This window comes from Coloeus monedula (genome assembly GCF_965178545.1).
Source record: "Coloeus monedula genome assembly, chromosome: 1".
Taxonomy (NCBI): Eukaryota; Metazoa; Chordata; class Aves; order Passeriformes; family Corvidae; genus Coloeus; species Coloeus monedula.
The window spans coordinates 4,308,527-4,324,010 of NC_138781.1; the positions used below are offsets into that span (position 1 = coordinate 4,308,527).

Here is a 15,484-nt window from a genome sequence, read left to right on the forward strand (position 1 = left end):
TGTATTAAGTGCAAAAACAACAGTCAGGACAAAGAACTTCAGTTTGTTACAAATTTAAACCAGCAATGAGTACATTTCTTTTTCAAGCTGAGTTTCAGTGATCTTCCTGTTCAGACAAGAGAAGAAATAAGGGATGACAAAAGACACAAGATAGAACACGTTTGTATTAGTACTGAAGGACTGAGCTGTCACTGATGTTCATGTAATGCTTGCAGTAAATGTAATGCTGCAATTTGCTTTATGTTATTTAAGTAAATATGATTAAGCACAAGATTGTCCTTGGAGTCACACAAACTGATAATCAGACATGTATTGTAAAAGAAGGAATGGCCACATCCAAATTCCTGGCATCTAGCAATTCAACAGAACCTTTCTGTTCAGGCATTTCCTGTGGAAATTACGTTCCAGTCCTTCCACTTTCCCCCATTGGAGGCTTCAGAGCAGCTCCACCAGCAGCGAGCTCCAGCCCATTCCTCCAGTGTAGGGACAATTTAAGAGACAGACAACTTCTGACTGGGCTAGGACATACAGTTGTGAAGGCAAGGATGTCAAGTCTTTGCTTCAAAACAAACTCTCTTAAACTTCTTGCAAAATGGTGAAACCTTTTAAGAAAATGCTGGAAAAGACTTTTCATGTGGACTGATGTTTTCATTTTGAGTGACCCTTTTTGCCAATTTATTGTACAAAAACACTGTCCCATGAACTACTTCTCTCTGGTAATATTCACAGAATAAAGAGATCAATTAAATTAAAAATATTCATTCATAATCACCATACCAGGGCCTGTAACCGAATTTCAGATGAGCTAATTTCTTATGTCAGGAAGCCAAGTGCCAGTTTTGCACTTCCTCACCTTCTTAGCAGAGCTGTACCATTAATTCTACTTCACAATTTCTGCCTAAAATTTGTAGATCTAGTAACAAATCCCAGAACCCACTTCATTTCAGTGCAAATCACTTGCTATGACCAGGGAAGGCAGAGAGTGAGCTGTGGTGTTGTTCTGTCAGCACTGGAGCTCACTTCCCCGGGTACTCGAACACAGCCGCGGCGCCCATGCCAGTTCCAATGCACATGGACACGACTCCGTACGCTCTGAAATAGAGAGCATGTGGAAAAGACAGCTCAGGCTTACATCATCCAGGTAAAAAGAATAAAAATAAAGAATACAATAAATCTGAGCTGTCCAGGACTCTCCTGTGTCACTAGGAGAGACCCAGGGGATTCAGCTTCAAAGTCATTCAAGGGATAGAGAAAGCTTCACCCAAATGGATCCAAGGGATGGAGAAAGCTTAAGCCAAAGTGGTTACCCCTGAGCCTGTGGTAGCTGCACACCCAGCAGGTGTGAGGCCAACACTGATGCTCAGCACTCACCTCCTCCCTCTGCGCTTCAGCTCATTGAGCAAAGTGATGACCTGGCGAGCACCAGTGCAGCCCAGGGGGTGTCCCAGTGCTATGGCTCCTCCCAGGGGGTTCACCTTCTCCATGGGAATGCCCAGCTTTTCCACACAGTACACAGCCTGGGAAGACAGGAATGGTTTCATGGAGATGCTCTTGTCCTTTGTAGTTCTCAGCTCTCCTCCTCCAGTTCAGAGGCCTTACTCCAGCTAGACCATCCTTCTCAGTGGAAAGGAGTGGAAGTGATCCAAGGCACAGAGAAGTGAGCTAAAACTGTCCACTTCATCTCAAACTGAGCCCACACACATTCAGACAGACAACCTGACAATAAATCACAGCCCTGGTGAAACAGATGTTGCAAGTTGGTATGAGGGTACAATAGCAAAAACTACATTCTTATTTAGTGGACTTTCTTTTTCCTAATATTAAGCTATATAAGCAATGCCCTGCTCATTTTTAGTTGGGGGAAAAGGAAAATAGTCTGCACATGTTATTAACATTTGGCTGAAGATGTAATATGTGGAACAAGTTAAAAATCTTAACCTGGAGACCAAGCTGAAATACACTCAGTTGCCAAGCAATGCAGCAACACAAACATGATGCTCACTCACCTGGCTTGCAAAGGCTTCATTAATTTCATATATATCAATGTCATTCAGAGTCAGACCTATGGGCCAGAAAAGTAAGGAATTAAAAGGAGGTATTTTTGCCTCATGACTGTATCATATAGTAATTGCCTGACACCCTCCCTTCTATGAAGTCCAGTTCTACTCCATCTGAAAAAGAAGAACCTCAGCTCCATGTGGGATATCTACACTTGAACAAGTTTATGTACAGCAGTGTCTAAAGACTGCAAAACATCACAGTTCATGGCATTGTGTCACTGACTGCTAAATTTCCTCAGATTAAGTGTGATTTCTCTGCAGAGGGATTAAGGATTGAAGGGTGTTTGGAGAGTGGAAGATAAAGCTGCAGGTGGGCATGTGACTGTAGCCAGGCCAGGCTAAATCAGCTCATCAGCTATAAAAGCTGTTTAACCCAATGAGTGTGGAAAAAACCCTACGTAAGACGACAAAATTGTAGAGAGAAAAAACATTAAAAACCAAACATAAAACCACCCCCACACATCGGTCATAATAAAGAAGAGAAAACAGCACTAAGTGAACACACAATCACTTACCACATGTCAACTCTTGTTGAGCCTGTGCAGGGATTTACTCCTGAGCTTCCCAAAGGTGAGTGAATGACAATTTACACACCAGTACAAGGGAAGAGCATTGCAACAACCTGAGGCAGGACCTCTTTTAAGGTTTTGGATTTAAGTTCACTGTTCCAACAGCTGCACATGCTTGAATAATATAACCTTAAATCTCCATGCAGGGAGTCTGATTTGCTTGTGTCAAGCACTGCCCAAATGAGAGGTGGCTCTCACCTGCCTTTTCCACAGCAACAGGGATGGCATAAGCTGGCCCTATGCCCATCACGTCGGGTGGCACCCCCACCACAGCAAAGGACCTCAGCACCCCCAGCACCGGCAGCCCCAGCTGTGCTGCCTTGGAGCGTTTTGCCAGGAGAACAGCAGCTGCTCCATCGCTGACCTGGCTGGCATTCCCTGTTGGAAGAGACCTGTTAACATCCTTTTTGTTCTAGTGAAGGCAGGTAAACCAGAGGAACAACACAAATGTAACAGCTGAGCTCACCTGCTGTAGTGCTTCCATCCTCTTTGAAGGCAGGTTTCAGCTTTGCCAAGCCTTCCAGCGTTGTGGAGGGCCTAATCCCTTCATCTTGGTGCACAGTGATTGTTTTCTTGTTGCCATCATTATCTGAAACAGTGGTCTTCACTGGAACAATCTCAGTTTTAAACAGTCCCATCTGCTGAGCTTTTGCTGCTCTGGTAAAAAACGAGTATGAAAGGTTAAAATATTTTGGAGGTGAACTGTAGAAGGACTAAGGTGAAGGAAACCAGTTAGACAGAGAATGAACTAAGGTGGAATTTGGTATATCATCACTGAGTGGTGGTCAAGACAACAAGCAAATTCTTATTTCCATTCATGGGAAGACAAACTTTTTACCTCTACATCAACATAACGGGCATTGTCTCCAAATGTGGGTCACAGGATCACTCGTTTCTGAGCAAGATCCCCTTTCTGTTCCCATCAACACCTCTGTGCCTGACTGACCACCACCAGCCCCCAACATGAAGTTTTATTTGTCCAGGGGTACAGTCACATCACAACTGTAAGAAAAAAAAATGAACCCTGAACTAGCAATAGTGAACAACTGCCATGACCTGGCAGAATACAATTAAACCAGAATTAGCTCCAGCCCTATCAACAAGATATTTTAAAAGCCTTCAAAGTGGAGTTGATTTAGAAGATTTACCTTCCAGAGGTAAATCCTTCATAGAGAATACAAATTGGAGACTAAAAGCTTGTTTTACCCCTTCATCACTTTGCAATTTTACCAATAAAATGAAAATAATTCAATGCTCCCAGGTAAGCGAGAATTAGAGCAAAGTGCTGAAGGACAGGTCAGTAACTCCACAGACATCCTGAGACCAAGGCCAGAAAGTCACTTGCCTCATGTGAGTGTGAGGATCACATTCACATACCCTTTTGGTTATCAGTTCCATGGCAGTGAGAAAGGCTGGCATGCCAAGTTCCCTGAGCAGCAGGGCCGGAATTTAAAGGTTAACTACCCTGTGCAGTGGCTTCCTGTGTTAGATAAATAACTGGACCAGGCTGATGCTTAAACAGAGCTCTGAAAGCAAGTTTAACTCTTTGATGGCAGAAACTTTACCCTATCACCAGCCACTGCTCTGCCAATACAGCCCCACGGATTCCAGGGTCAGTTGACTTTGGCAGTGATTTAACCCAAGAGGAAGGTTATCAGAGGTAGGACTGGGCTCACTCAGAGCCAAACACCTGCAGCAAGGACAAGCCACTCTTCTCACAAGCTCAGCAGCTCTCTGCAAACAGCCACACTCAACTATGGGAAAGGCTCTTTCTGCTGCCGCTCCCACGTTCAGGTTCCAGTGATCCTGAGCCAAAGTCACTACGAAAATACCTCACCATGCACTCATTCCAGAAACCTCCCTGAGGCTGTATCATAGAAACACAGAATGGTTTGGGTTGGAAGGCACCTTAAAGATCATCCAGTTCCACCCCCCTTGCCATGGGCCGAGACCTTTGGATGCTGAGACAAGCACTCACTGTTCAGGGTCTGTGTGCCCAGTGATATTTGTGTGACGTCAGTAACACAATCCCAGTACAGCTCTGGACTCCCGCCCCCTCCTCACACACAACCCTGCACAGGCACTGAATTTCAGTCTGACACCCTCAAGCCTCTTTGCTCACTATTAAGGATTGGAAGGCAACACAAAGGCTGCACTGCACTAGGAAGTAGCAGTGTGTTTTGCAGCTGTACATTTCTTAACTAAAAGAATAAAAAAATCCAAAAAGACTAACAAAACAAGCATTTACTTTTGTTGGGAAGCCAAGGCAAAGGCATCTTGCTTCTTCCGGGAAACTCCAAACTTCTCTGCAACATTTTCTGAGGTTATTCTGGGGAAAAAAGCATCACAGAATTAATCCAAGGACACATCTAATGGAGCTGCAGTTTGCTTCTACTAAGACCACATGAGGTACAAGCAATGGCTTTAGTCTCAAAGCCAACTGCCGCATTCTCAACTTAGAACTGCTGGCAGAAGCTAATCCAGAATCAAATCCAGAACCAGAATGAGGCTCAAATCCATTCTCCTTGCTCAACAAGCCATTGAGCTTAAGACAAGAAAATCTTTGATCAGAATTGGTGATCTCTGCCTATTTCACATCATTCATCTTCCACCACAACCAAGGATGCCAGCACACATGGCTCCAAGCTCACCACATTCAGGTTGATTTGTAACTATGGTCACTGAGGAGACAGAGAGCATCTATAAAACCCTTAAACTGTGGGAAGGGGAAACACTTACCCCATAGGAATAAGGCAATCTCGAGCTTTGGGGTTATCCATCATGCTGGAACTGATATCACCAGGGTTATTTGCACTTCTGAGGGACATTGTTTCCACACTAAACACAAGAAAAATTTGAATTGCTCCATTAAGCCTGATCAAAACTCAGTATCCTGACAACATGCTTTCCTATTATCCCACAGAAACGCAGCTGCTAATTAGGAACTGGCTGAGGCAGAAGCTCTTTAATCATCAATTTAAGAATTATCATGAAATGAAAACAGATTGTGAGATTCAATTGGTTCTTGCTTCACTAGAACAGGATACCAATGTCAGCAGTTAATTTCTTGTGTTTCCCCAGCTAGGAAGGAATTGCTATGATTCTGGCACATTTGTCCTCAAACATAATGAGAAACCCAAGGTTCAAGGGCTGGAGTTTTCAGTGAGATTGTCAACAGACATAAAAATACCGCTCAGATCTTAAGAACAGGTTGGCAGTAGAAAAAGGGAAGTATTAAGCAAACCACGGCAAAGACATTTCAGTGAGTTGCACCATTTGTGTTTCACAACACAGGGTGCAATCTTTGACCCACAAAGGAATTAACACATTAAAGATACTCAAATTTACTGCAGAAATACAAAGCCATCACTTAAGACTCATGAGCTTTTATAAGGTCAGTCTAGATTACAAAGCCTACAATGGGAAGAGGGTTTGAATTCTACTCTGCACTACACAAATATCCTCACGAAGAATAAATAACAAAGAAACCATCCTGGAAAAGGCAAGCAGAAAGTAAGGCAGCTTGTAGTAAGTACTATCAGCAATTTAAACTAGCTCTAAGATGGGACACTCCATCACTGACTTCAGCTGCATCTGCTCCTGAAGGAAGGCACAGGACCGAGTTTTAAGTAAGAGAAACCCCAGCAAGCATCTTTTATGTTGTCATCCACTGTTTCTCCACTCTGTGGGAAGAGTAAGACCTAGGATAAACCCAGCTCCCAAAAGCTGTTTGTAACTTATGGATTGTATGTCTTCATGGAGGACCCTGTAGGGCAGAGGCCAGAGAGCTTCCCACAACAAAACCCAGTGTCTGGCACACCCAGGGGTGCAAAGGCTGTCAGTCCCTTTAAGCACAACGTCTTGGTGGACACTGCCAAGCAACTTCTTGAAAGGAGTGTGTTAAAGTGAAGGTGTGAAAAGCATTACACAAGTGTTGATCACACCAGGTGCTCTGCCTACAGCAGAGGAACACACCTGTCCCGCTGAGCTCTTTATTTTGCAGCAGTCTGGGAAGGGAAGAGCATTCTCAACACCTTATCTTGCTCAATGTGTGTGTGCAGGTGCTGAGAAGTTGTAAATACAAACCTTTGACTAAGGACTAAAGGATAACTGTGTGCAGTAATAAGTAATGAAAGATTAGCACCATCAAGGTATAAAAAAAGAGAAACCCAGTATTTTAGCCTCAGGATTACTGAATAGCTTTTTTTTCACTTATTCTTCTGAAGTCACTGTGTATGTGGTCACTAGTATTCCCCCAAAAACTAACCTAGCATTTACATAATCCTCCAAAAAATAAACACTACTAGTGATGTTAGGACTGAAGCACAGAACAGCTCATCTGACAGCACAGAACACATCCTGTAAGTCTGCAGAACACTCATTAGCACAGGTAGGACATTAATTTCATCATTCAAGAGAGCTGCTGGTCTTTCAAGAGACTAGTTAATTGGAGATTAGCTAAAAAGCTAATTATGGCAAGCTATTGCAGAGGGACAGAGTGTTACCTTCAGGAAGCCTAAGCAAGCACTATGAAAATACTTCCTTACCCACAGGCCAAGCCAATGTCATATGATCCACTTCGGATGCCACCTGTAACAGCAGTGCATAAACATTCTTACTGTCATCAGGAGCAAAAGCATTTCCAGCCCAGCTGCAGTTTCCAAACACCTGAGCAGCCAGTACAGCCAAATGGGCATTTCCTCACCCTCCTGCCTGCCAGAGTGAGAGCCAGGTCAAGGAGCTGATGGGGCTGAGGACTAACATAGGGCCAAAGGAAACTGGAAGGACCATTCTGGAAGCTGCCTGATATGGAGGTGATGGTAGAACTTGTCCCCAAAAAACCAAGTTACTTCTCTAGGGATTAGCTCAGCCACTCGAGGATAGAAAAGTATTTAGCTAACATCACACTGAAAATTCCCACCAGCACAAGACATTATCATTGTTTTACTGCTCAGAGAGACTAGAGGACAAAAGGAATGAGCCCTTGGGTTGGGGCAGGCATTGACTCTGATGCCAGTGCCCACAACACCTACCAGCTATGTTGATAATGGCCTGTAGCCCTGAGGAGCACTGCCGGTTCACACTGGAGCATGGCACTGTCTCTGGAATACCACTGGAAAACAAGACAGTGTTGGCAAAGACTCAGTGATGAAACACACCAACAACCCAAAGCTCTAAAGAATGCATTAATCCACTTGACTAAACTTTAACCCTCAAGTTCCAGGCAGATCACTTTATCCATTTCTTGATCTATTTGGTCCTGCACCAAGGGAAAGCAAAGTTCAGAGGTAATTTCCACACTTCATTTGCAAGTGGCTCCAAGTCCTGTTTCCCTATGGGTCTGTCTTCAGAACGTCCTCTGTAAGGAGGGCCTTCCCTGGGAGATCCTGAGCTCTGACCCAGGCCACAAACCCTGAAAAGCTCTGTAATATTCCTAATTATGGTAGGCTGTGCCTGCACCTCTCTAAAGCAGTAGTTGTGCAGTGACTGACAGAAGGAACAACAGCAATAGAAACTGGCTGAAATATTTGGAATCTGGGATCCAGCTCAGTACAAGCCACTGACCAACACTGGGCAATGCCAGAAAGATCTGAGCCCATCCATGGTTCTGGGACCAGACACAGCAGAGAGAAGTGCAGCCTCACAGTGCAGAGAGGCAGCAGATGCAGATGGGAGCCCACAAAACATCACATCCCTTTCAGAGGCCCAACACGAGCAGCACAAACAAATTAAACAGCTTCACCTTCCTCCCCGTCCCTCTGCCCTCAGCATTCTCCAAGCGCTCGATCAAAGTCCAGTTTCTAGGCAAAAGGTGATTTGCTGTAACTCCTGGGAGTGCATGAGCCTCACTGCAACCTCTGACCCTGTTCTGCTCCATGGCCCAAGGAGGAGAATAAGAACCTCAGTCTGGTTGAGAGCTTACCTTAGAAACTGTGCAACTCTTGCAATCAAGGCGCCAGCTCCAGGCTGCAGCACATTCCCTGAGAGCAAAGACACAAGTCCAGTCAATTGGCTGCATTCCCCTCACAGGCATTGAAGGGATGTTCCCATCACCACAGCTTGGTACTGCCCAGCACCAGATCAGAGCCCCACCACCAACAGGACAGGCGTGAAAACCAAATGCTACATGCTAACCCCTTCCAGCCCCACCAGACTTGTGAGTATCCCACAGGACATGAGGAGCCTGTCCCACACAACTGTCCAGACCAGGAGTTTCACTGGGCAGAGGCTGTCACTCACCCACACAGATGTCTCCCAGTACCTCAGGACGGAGGTTAACATCCTGGAGGACAGCTGTCATCACAGCAGCCAGCAGCTCATCAGGTGTCGTGTCCTAAAAGCACAGGGGATCAGCACCACCAGTGAACACCAGTAAGTGCCCTGTGACCAGTTCAGTCTCAGACCACTTCAGAGGGCTGGCATATGGTGCTAAAGCAGCTTTACTCCATTTCTCAGCTCACGGTGGTCGTTGTTTTCATACCACAGCAGAATTACCTGCGTGTTTTTATCCCAGGTTTCCTTCAGGCACTGTAACACACATGCTGCTTTCTCACCTACCTCGGTTTTATAGGAACATGCTCTGCAGGGCCTTCAAAATCACACAACTACAGATTTATGTGACAAGACCCAGCACATGGAGCCCCTCCATTTATTTTGTGAAAGAAACTGGGGTGATGCCTCAGCTGGTGGGAAGCACCACCAGCATGAGACCCGTTTGTTAGGATGGCAAGGAAGGAGCACCCTTTGGGGTCATCCTGGCACCATGATCTTGCCCAGACTCTGTGGATGCCACCCAGGGAGAAGCAGGTTCCAGAAGGGTGGCAGGTCCGTGCCAAGCTGTGCAGATGAGGGACACACCGCTTGAAAAGGGCAGGTGACAGCGGACTGTGGCGGTCCCCGGGCTGCGAGGGGAGCTGGGGACCCCTCGACACAAGGCCCGACTCCTTTAGGGGATGCCACTGGCGCTGCCACACCTGGGCCACGCACCCCCAGCATTAAAACCATCATAAAACGTTGGGATTTAAACTCTTCCAGAACAGAGCAGCTCCGGGGCGGTGTCTGGGGGTCAAGCAGGGGTCCAGCACCCGGGCGTGCGAGGAGGGGAGGCGAGGAGGCCGGTACCCCTTTCCCAGTGGGGGTGTCCAGCACCTGTGGGACCCCGCTCCGCAGGGGACAGGCGGGCAGGACCCCCTAGCCCGTACCTTGAAGCCGCCGCGGCGGGCGCGGCCGATGGCGGTCCTGCGGCCGTGCACCACCACCACGTCGTCGGGGCTGGGGGCCGACGGGGAACCCCCGGCACAGGGCACGGCCCTGGGGGCGGCCCCCGAGGCCGGCGCGGCCCCGGCCAAGTGCCCCAGCACCAGCTGCGCCCGCCGCGCCGCCGCCGCCATCTTGTCACAGGCCAGGCCTGCTCGCTCGCGTGGGCCCGCCCCCTCATTTACATACAACGGTGGGATAGGCCGCGGTACGCGCAAATCCCCGCCCCCTTATTTGCATACAGCGATGGGATAGGCCGCTGTATCTGCAAATCCCCGCCCCCTTATTTGCATACCCCCGCCCCTGGGCTAACCCGCGCTCCGGCCCCGAGCCCAACAAACCGGCTAAGGTAAAGAGAAAAGGAAAATAAAGAATAAAAAGGGGGCAAAAGAAAGGGAAAAGAAGGAATACATAAAAGGAAACGGGGGAAAAAGCAGGGGGGAAAACAAAAAGAAAAAAGGAAAAACGGGAACAGGGAAAAGGGGAAAAAAATGGAAGAAAGGGAAAAAAAGCAAAAAGGAAAAGGGTAGAGAAAAGAGGGACAAATGAGGGAAGGGGGGCGGGATGAAGAGGAAATAAAGAAAAGAACTCCAAAATTTTAAAATAAAAATAAATTAAAATTAGGTTTAGAAGCACAAAAGCCTGTGCATTCAGAGTCCAAGGCGGGATGTCAGGACAAAGGGACATTCAGAGCCATCAGGTCAGAGAACTGCACAGATCCATTTGTTCCAGAAATCCTGGGGAACCATCAACTTCTTGTCACTTTCCACCCCCACTGCCCCCAGGACAGCCACACCAAGTGCCCCCTGTGCCCCCCACCCATGCTGGGGACTGCCCTGCTGGGAAGGGGCTGTACTGGTGAGCAGGGGACAGGCAATAGAAATGGAGGATCATGGAATTATTAAGGTTGGAAAAGACCTCCAAGATCATCAAGTCCAACCACGTTCACCACTAAACCACATCCCCAAATGCCACATCCACATGCCTTTTGAGCGCTTCCAGGGATGGTGACTCCACCACTTTCCTGGACAGCCTGTTCCAATGTCCTGCTCCAGTCCGCCCCCCAAAAAGGAATTCATTTCTCCATGGAGAAATGTGCACAGGGAAAGCCGCACGGCCCGCTACAGGCAAAATAAAATAAAAACAAACCGAACAAACAGAAAATGACTTTACATGGCAGAATAATTCCATTCACTTCTCCTAGTTCCATTCTGTACATCAGAACACTGCAAGGGTTTTACAAGCCAGAAAGGCAAAGGCACCTGAGGAGTGTCTCGCACTCACACTCACACACACACACGAGCCACATCCATCCATGGGAGGATTTAGGTGGTATGAGACCCCTGAGAGCATTTTGGGGCAGCCAGGAGCCCCCTTTGGCTCTCAAGTGTTTGTAAAGAAGGAAAACACCCACCCACCACTGAAAGGCTGAGAAAACCCAAACCAGATTCAATGAAAGAAGAGAAAACAGCATAAAAATGGTTTTGATTTTTTTTTTTTTTTTTAGCTTTGGTGAACACACACTTTGTTACCCTCTTCTGCCAAACCCATTCCCAGACAACACTGATTTTTTTTTTTCTCCTTGTGTTTGCTTCCATCCATCCCATAGTACTGACCAGACTGATGGATTTGGTCCTATTCACAGAATAAAATTCTTCATTCCCCTCAGCAAAAGGAGACTTTTTTCCCCTCCCCATGGGGAGCTGCCCATCACCACCATGGCTGACTGACACAACCCCTGGTGCTGCTCCACCAGATCCCAACTTCTCTGGATCCCAGCTTGGGCAGTAACCAGCCCCTGTAGCTTTCAGGCAAATTTATAGGGAATTCTTTTAGGTATTTATTTTAATTTGCTCTCATACTCACAGTGTTTATTTTTTTTAAAACTGAATTCTTAAAATCATGAAATCTTCGAATGGTTTGGGTTGGCAGGAACCTTAGAGCTCACCTCATTCCAACCCCTTGCCATGGGCAGGGACACTTTACCAGACCAGGTTGCTTCAAGCAATATCCAACCTTGACCCTGAATATTTCCAGAAATGGGACATCCACAGCTACTCTGGGCAACCTCCTAAACCTTGCTTCTCTGTTCAGAGCTGAGGACACGGACACGCTCCCACCACCACACCAGCGGTGCAAAGTCTTGATCTCTTCCTCATGGAAGAATTCAAGGATGTGTTCACACAAACAACCAATTCTTCACTTTCCTCTTAAGTCTAAGCAACACTTTTCATTTTCACTGAAAACCAGCATTATAATAAACCTGTGTCTGACACACTGGCCTGAGGACGGAACCTCCTGGGAACTGCTTTTTTAACCCTTTGCTGAGTCGGTGGAAACAGCTAATGCAGCAGAGAAGGGGGAGGTGGGATGGTGCAACTAATTTATCCAAAACCCCCCAAGGTCTGATTGATTAATTAATTAACTAGCTTCCAGGGACTCTGTGCATACTTCCTGCCCAGGTTTTCCAGTGGGGTAGTGCTGGTCAGAGACTGTAGTCCAGCTCTACTTTTGACTGGCCCATTTTCTCCTACAACTTCAAGCCTACTGCAGGAAGAAATCTGCTTCCAGCAGCCCTCGACTGCTGCAGCTCCACTCTCCCAGTCTGAGGCTCCATGGTCCTGCAGCTGTTCCCTTGGGCACTACCATGGACGTGATGCTCCCCTTCCCTGTACCTGAGGATGGCTCACAAGGCACAGAGGAGGAGGCACCAGTCCTCTCTGCCTAATTTTAGGCACTCTTGGGTTTTACAGAGACCCACTGGGCTCTCCCTGCAGCTTCACCTCCAGAACACGATGGCATCTCTCCAGCCCCAGCGCAGCAGCACAGGCACGGCTCAGCAGAACTGTGGCTATGAGCAGAGCCGTCCTTGCTGAGATTCCCTTCAGCTCACACCTGAATCCCAATGGCTCCCAACACAACCTGGCTGCTGCTCAGCCCTGCCATCGACAGCATTTAAACACCACCATCATCATTTGACCATTCCTCAGCCCGTGGCAGGGGTCCCGGGCATCCGTCCGCGGGTGTACCCGGCACAGACCTCCTGCACCCCGAGAAGACCCCCTTGTTCCCAGACTCACACACGCACACACACACGCGCCAAGGCAAAGTCAACACGGCTGCTGCATCCTCACACCAGATCCGAGCCGAGCATCACTCCTTGATTGTAACCGCGTAAGGCACAGGACAGTGTGAAACGCCGCCCCGCCGGAGCCGCCAGCTGCTCCAGCGGGGGTGGTCCCCTTGTGAACGGGGACGCCCAGGTCCCCCCGACTCTGTGGTCTGAGGATCATCTCCTCCGGCTTGGCTGAAGGCCCTGTCTGTTCCTCTGCGAAAGGCGGTGATGGCCACTGAACATCCGATTCCCCCACCGGTCCCGGGGATGCTGCCAGCACCGCCGCCGCGCTGGGGGGGACATTTCCCGCTTGCCACACTTCCCCCAGAGAGCAGTTCCATGGCGAGGGGGACGGCCCCGGTACCGCTGGCGGCAGGGAGGTTACGTGGTCCGGCACCCGCACGGAAATCCCTCGCTCTGAATTCCCGGCGCCAACAGTCCCGAGCGCAGCTTGAAAATCCAACAACGCGGCGGGGGCCGAGGAGCAACGAGCGAGAAGGGACTGTCAGGACAGCCCTGGGTGAGGTCCGACCCTCCCGCCAGCGCTTCCCATCCCCGCTGCCAGGGCTCAGAGCCCGCAGTTGACGAAGGGGTGTCTCAGCAGGTCCTCGGCCGTCGGCCTCCGCTTCTCCTCCACGAAGATCTGCTTGAGGAAGTTGCGGCAGGAGCTGGAGACGCCGTCGGGGAGCTGGGGGTTGGTCGGCTGCGTGGCGATTTTAAAAATCGCCGCCATGGCCTCAAACTCTGCCCAGGGTGGTTTCTCCGTTAACATCTCCACCACGGTGCAGGCCACGCTCCTGCAACAACGCCAAGCACAGGGTGAGGGACTGGGGCGGTGGCCCTGCAGTTCGAGTTTAATCAGCTCTGGGATTGCACCTGCCTAAAGGGACTGTGCAGGGAGCAAACCTGCAGGAGACAGGCACATGTCCCTTGTATGTCCAGTCCCCTGAAGCTCCCTGGCCACACAGGTCCTTGGCACTGGACTTTCCACTCCCGTGGCAGGAGTGAACACAGAAGCCTTGCTTTAATTAAAGCTGGTGGCTTTTCTGCCTACCTTAAGTGGCAGATGCTAAGCCTCTTAAAAGCTCACTGGAGCATCCCCTAAAGGGAAACCCAAGCACAGGTTCAGACAGCACAGTTTCAGCAATAGCATGTAGTTCCCTAGGAAGCTGAGAGAGAATGAAACATGTTTGCCTACATCCAACTTAATCTGGGAAGGAACACGTGGGATGAGCAGCAAAGAGCCCAAGAGGTTTCCCTAGGCTTGCTCAAGAGTCCTGGTCTTGGCAGAGATATTCTGCCACCTCCATTCATAATTGATCGTAAAAATTTAAACCACATTCCCCTCCCATCAGCCAGAGCAGGTGGTGCAGGGTACATGGACACCTGCTAAGGACTTTCTGGTTTTCCCACCCAAAGAGGGTTCTCTTGGAAGGATTATTTTTTGTTGACCCTCTTTGCTTGGGCACCCAATGGAAAGCACACTGTGAAGACAGTGCTTCCTCCTCATATACTGGGAAGATCAGTAGTGTTACCCCAACTCTTCCAGGCTCCATCTGTCATCCTCCACAGATCAAAACATTCACAAGCAGCCAATGATTTTGGTTGTCTTTGTGCCTGAGCCACATGCAAACATCCAGCAGCAGATTTGGGAAAGCCATTGAAGATCCTCTAAGCTGGGCTTAAGTGAACCCAAAGTCAGGGCCACCAAAACTTAACAGCTCTTTTAGTGACCTTTTTTGTCAACCTGCTTTCCAGAATTAAAAAGCAGTTATGGGGATGAGCTGGACGTGAGACTCACCCAAGACAAGAGCTTCCAAAAGCAAGCTGTGATTCTGAGTGCTCCTGTTATAGGAATTTAGCTACAACACATTCCCTCTGGATATCTGCACAGTTGATCCTACCATGTATCTCCTATTTTCCATCCTTTGCACTGCTTCCCACTACTAGCTACACCCGTTGCTCCCATTATAGCCTCCCAAAAGGATTGTTTGATTTAAGCAGCAGTGGTGGGGTTTTTACTGCGTTCCTTACCACACATCAGCTTTCCTTCCATAGCCCTCTCCACTGATAACCTCCGGGCTCATCCAGTATGGTGTTCCCGTGACAGATTTAATCCCTGTTCCAGACATGCAGATGGTTTGGATGCGTTTGCTGGCCCCAAAATCTCCAAGTTTCACATTTCCAGCAGAATCTCTCAGAATATTGGCACCTGGGGTGAAAAGCAAAGACAAGACCCCCAAGAGATGAAGCAGCAACCTGAAGTGAGGAGAGCAGGAAGGGCACAGGCAAAGAGCCCGGCAGGAGGGAGCCCAAAGGGCTGTGGTGGGTTGGACTCCGCATAAATCCTTCTCTCCTAAGGCAGCTGCTCTCCCAGAGGGTTGACTCCCACCAGCATCCCCTCACTCAGCAGGTTTCCCAAAAATGAGCAGTGCATGGGGGCCAACATATCATCCTGCCCACCCACAGACAGCAGGAAGGAG

The 15,484-nt window shown here is 48.5% G+C and overlaps 2 protein-coding genes across 3 annotated transcripts in view; both read right to left on the reverse strand.

Annotated features, from left to right (window-relative positions):
* Positions 1-10,020, reverse strand: ACAA1 (acetyl-CoA acyltransferase 1; the record flags this gene model as incomplete). Its single annotated transcript, XM_082285804.1, has 12 exons — positions 1-1,092; positions 1,372-1,517; positions 2,007-2,062; positions 2,828-3,007; positions 3,096-3,286; positions 4,878-4,958; positions 5,369-5,467; positions 7,177-7,219; positions 7,663-7,742; positions 8,553-8,610; positions 8,870-8,963; positions 9,832-10,020. 12 exons carry the CDS (start codon positions 10,018-10,020, stop codon positions 1,017-1,019), a joined length of 1,293 nt encoding a protein of 430 aa, XP_082141930.1. The 3' UTR covers positions 1-1,016.
* Positions 10,021-11,299: 1,279 nt separating this feature from the next.
* The window catches only part of LOC309583257 (mitogen-activated protein kinase kinase kinase 3-like), a 75,773-nt gene continuing 71,588 nt past the window's right edge, over positions 11,300-15,484 (reverse strand). For both annotated transcript variants that reach the window (XM_082298848.1, XM_082298847.1), the window contains exons 16-17: positions 15,036-15,213; positions 11,300-13,798 (exon numbers count right to left, since the gene is read on the reverse strand). In XM_082298848.1, coding sequence (XP_082154974.1) covers positions 13,570-13,798; positions 15,036-15,213 — 407 coding nt within the window. In that variant the 3' untranslated portion in view covers positions 11,300-13,569. The remainder of the gene's footprint in view (positions 13,799-15,035; positions 15,214-15,484) is intronic.